At 41.1% G+C, this 4119-nt stretch overlaps 1 protein-coding gene across 1 annotated transcript; it reads left to right on the top strand.

Annotated features, from left to right (window-relative positions):
* Nucleotides 1–2881: 2881 nt before the first annotated feature.
* LOC100482900 (olfactory receptor 51G1-like) lies at nt 2882–3830 on the top strand (the record flags this gene model as incomplete). The annotated part of the gene is given in 3 exon segments (XM_034650074.1): nt 2882–3665; nt 3668–3703; nt 3706–3830. Coding segments are annotated over 3 exon segments (945 nt in total), but the record flags the coding sequence as incomplete, so codon positions are not given.
* Between the last annotated feature and the right edge of the window lie 289 nt (nt 3831–4119).

Here is a 4119-nt window from a genome sequence, read left to right as displayed (position 1 = left end):
AAAGGAACCAGTTAGCATCTAGCAACTGTGACTTGCCAAATGAATCCTATTTCTTGTGAAACTCATACTCTCTGGGTCTCAGATTCATCTCTTCTATGCCTCAGTGAGTTGAAGTTGAAGATTTCTTCCAGAATCTTCTAGAGTCTTTGCACCACCCTTGGGCTCATATCTATTGAAGAGTTCTTACAAAACTAAGTATCAGAAGGCAGCATGAAAGAAACTTAAAACCAAAGTTGATTTTTAANGTATCAGAAGGCAGCATGAAAGAAACTTAAAACCAAAGTTGATTTTTAAAAAAAGTAATAACATCTTGTGTTGATGTCTGGATGGATATTCAAAGTTCTGTCAGAGGACATACAAGCATTGGGGATTTGGGAGCATTCTTTAATATGTATACATATTAACTTTCAAAATAAATAGGACACCCTGTATTTCCTCCCCACCTCCACCTTTCTTACTGATTAGATGGGAAATAACAATAAAAAATAATGGTTACAATTGTGGCAAGAGCACCTAACAATTATTGAGCATCTACTATATACTATAGAATGTCTCAAAGGGCTTACATGCAATACCCAATTGGACTGTCCTTTGGAAATTAAAATGGCAGAATAAAAATTTTAAAATAAGATCTTTGTCAGTTAAAAGGTAGGAAGGTATTCTCCAGGTAGCAGCTAGATGACTGCTGCATCCTGATTATTTAATTACTGACACAGCAAAATTATGAATTTTCCTTTTACAGAACTATAACCTATGATCTAGATCAAGAATTGGCATGTTTGGGGTGCCTGGGTGGCTCAGTCCTTAAGCATCTGCCTTCGGCTCAGGGCGTGATCCCGGTGTTATGGGATCGCGCCCCACATCAGGCTCCTCACTGGGAGCCTGCTTCTTCCTCTCCCACTCCCCCTGCTTGTGTTCCCTCTCTCGCTGGCTGTCTGTCTCTCTGTCAAATAAATAAATAAAAATCTTAAAAAAAAAAAGAATTGGCATGTTTATTTCTGAAGAATGGTCTCCCAGACACTTAAATAGGGTAGAAAAGACCTCAGGAGGAATTAAAAAGATATGCCTTATAAAAACTTCAGGAATGTTAATTTAAAGGCATGCCTATAAGACCCATTTTAAATGGTCATGATGTTTACTTACTTACTACAACACCGAATATCATTTTGTCAAAATTTTATTCCTCAAACTATTTTTATTCAGTGCTACCTTACCATTTAAGATAGTCAATTTCCTCTCAATTCTCATTTAATCCTTTTAGATAGGAGCTTCAATGAGATAAGGTAGCCAATATCATATCTAATAAATGGAAAACTCAAAAACAACATTCAGGTCTGTCAGATCTCAAAACCTAAACTTTTGGCACTGTGCTATTGAGAGTTTCTGGACTCTAGTTTTCCCACATATGCTAACATTTCAGATGAATGGAAATCTATTTTGATTCAGTAGAGACAAAGAAAAAAAGGATGTGAAATCGCATGGCATGTTCCTGGGAACTATACACTGTGGGCATTCTGTAAAGATAGATGGGCAACAACTTTACCCACACAATGAGGGTGCACAGTAGAAATCTTGCTTATTTTCTTTCTAAAACATCTGTCTTCTTCATAAACATCTGCCAACTAATTATATGGAAAAACCGTAATAACAACAATTTAAAAACCATACTGAAATTAAAAACAAAACAAAAACAAAAACAAAGCAAGATGAACTTTTGCAGCAGCTTGTCTAAGTCCGGTCCAATAATATTCTCTTTAGGTCCTTTTAGTGTCTCCTAGCTGGTCACTCCTCCAGGCAGCATCTTTAAGGACAAGGTATTTCCTTATATTCTGCCTCTACCTTGCTTCTTTTCCCTGCTCTTTTCTGGGCTAGGAGATATGAGCTCCTTTTTTGGGGGGGGTCTCTCCCCACATCATATCTCATTTTTCCCTCAAAGAAGCAGAATAGCTAAGATTTAAAGAAAGCAGGATATCTTCCCTGTAATATGATCAAACTCTCTGCTCCTTCTAATCAAAGCTGTTCGAAGATTAATTCAGTCTCTCTCTCTTTCTCTCTCTCTCCATAACATCTGAGACTCGAACCTATTTTCTTCCAAAACATATCTAACACTACTTCTCTTTTCCCAGTGCTTGGACTCAGAGGCTGTAAATCAACCTTGCTCGTGTGTATTTATGGAGGGGGGAGAAGTTATTTCTGTTATAAAATATTTGTTAAATAGATAAGAAACTGGGTGATAGGATGCATGGGTAACCAGATCTTATGGGCTGAATTGTGCCCCCCTAATTCATATGTTGAAATCCTAACCCCCATACTTCAGAATGTAACTGTATTTGGAGGTATGGTATTTAGGAGACAATTAAGTTAAAATCAATCTTTTAGGGTTGGCCCTAAGCTAATATGACTCATGTCTTTATAAGAAGAACAAGAGACATCAGAGGTGTCATGAATAGAAGAAAGGTCATGTGAGAACACAGAGAGAAGATGGCCATCTGCCTCAGAAGAAACCAAACCTGTTAACACCTTGGTCTTGGACTTTGCTGGCCTCAAGAACTGTGAAAAAATAAATTTCTATTGTTAAAGCCCCCCACTCTGTGGCATTTTGTTGTGGTTGTCCTAGCAAACTAACAAGAGGTAACTGTATTTTGAAATGAATTCCAGGTTAAAGGTGAAGATGCATTTTTAATTATAGAGGGAATAGGAGGTTCTGGAATCAGAANAATTATTTTTTATTATATTATGTTAGTCACCATACAGTACATCCCCGGATTCCGATGTAAAGTTCGATGCTCCATTAGTTGCGTATAACACCCAGTGTACCATGCAATACGTGCCCTCCTTACCACCCATCACCAGTCTATCCCATTCCCCCACCCCCCTCCCCTCTGATAATAGCAGCCTCCAAAAAGCCACTTTCTTTCTAACAGGCTTCCAAGGTCTGGAAAATCTCCATGGCTGGATCTCTATTCCTTTCTGCTTCATCTACTTGACAGTTATTGTAGGAAACCTTACCATCCTCCACGTCATCCGTACGGATGTCACCCTCCATGAACCCATGTACTATTTCTTGGCCATGCTGGCCCTGACAGACTTGGGCCTTTGTCTATCTACACTGCCCACTGTGTTGGGCATCTTCTGGTTTGATGCCAGAGAGATTGGCATACCCGCCTGCTTCACTCAGCTCTTTGTCATCCATACCTTGTCTCTGGTAGAGTCTTCAGTTCTATTGTCCATGTCCATTGACCGCTATGTGGCCATATGCAACCCACTGCGTTACTCCACAGTCTTGACACCCACACGCATTGTCAAGATGGGGCTGAGCTCAATGCTTAGAAGTGCCCTGCTCATCCTGCCCCTGCCATTCCTCCTTAAACGCTTCCAGTACTGCCGCTCCCATGTGCTGGCCCATGCCTATTGTCTGCACCTAGAGATCATGAAGCTGGCCTGCTCTAGCATCATTGTCAATCACATATACGGGCTCTTTGTCGTGGCCTGCACTGTTGGCGTGGATTCACTGCTCATCTTCCTCTCCTATGCCCTCATCCTCCGCACTGTGCTAAGCATTGCCTCCCGCCAGGAGCGACTTCGAGCCCTCAACACCTGCGTCTCCCACATCTGTGCTGTGCTACTCTTCTACATTCCCATGATTGGTTTGTCTCTGGTGCACCGCTTGGTGAACATCTGCCCCGTATTGTACACCTCCTAATGTCTATGTGTATCTACTGGTACCACCTCTCATGAACCCCATTGTCTACAGTATCAAGACCAGGCAAATCCGCATCCGCATTGCTAAGAAGTTTGAATTTGTAAGATCCCTTAGGGGTTTTCAGTAGGACTGGGTTAAGATGAAGGGAGGGAGCTCGGGGCATAAAGCCTATTGATATTTTTAGTTTCCAGTGAATCAATAGCAGATTATCTCCTCAAGCATCTTCTAGAAACTTTCTGGTGATTCCAGCTGGTGCCTCAGCTCTCTCCAGAAAGTCAACAGCAACCCCCATAGGCAGCTTCTTGGAAAATTTCATCAGTCTTCCAGCAAGTGGTTCTCCATCAACCAGCCTTAACATAATTGTGGATCCGTTTTGGCCCAGAAACCCAGTAAACTCGCTGTCATTCAATGAGCTT

This window comes from Ailuropoda melanoleuca, unplaced genomic scaffold (genome assembly GCF_002007445.2).
Source record: "Ailuropoda melanoleuca isolate Jingjing unplaced genomic scaffold, ASM200744v2 unplaced-scaffold10816, whole genome shotgun sequence".
NCBI classification, from domain to species: Eukaryota; Metazoa; Chordata; class Mammalia; order Carnivora; family Ursidae; genus Ailuropoda; species Ailuropoda melanoleuca.
The sequence above is the reverse complement of the archived record's forward strand: the minus strand, read 5'-3'. Positions and strand labels throughout refer to the sequence as shown.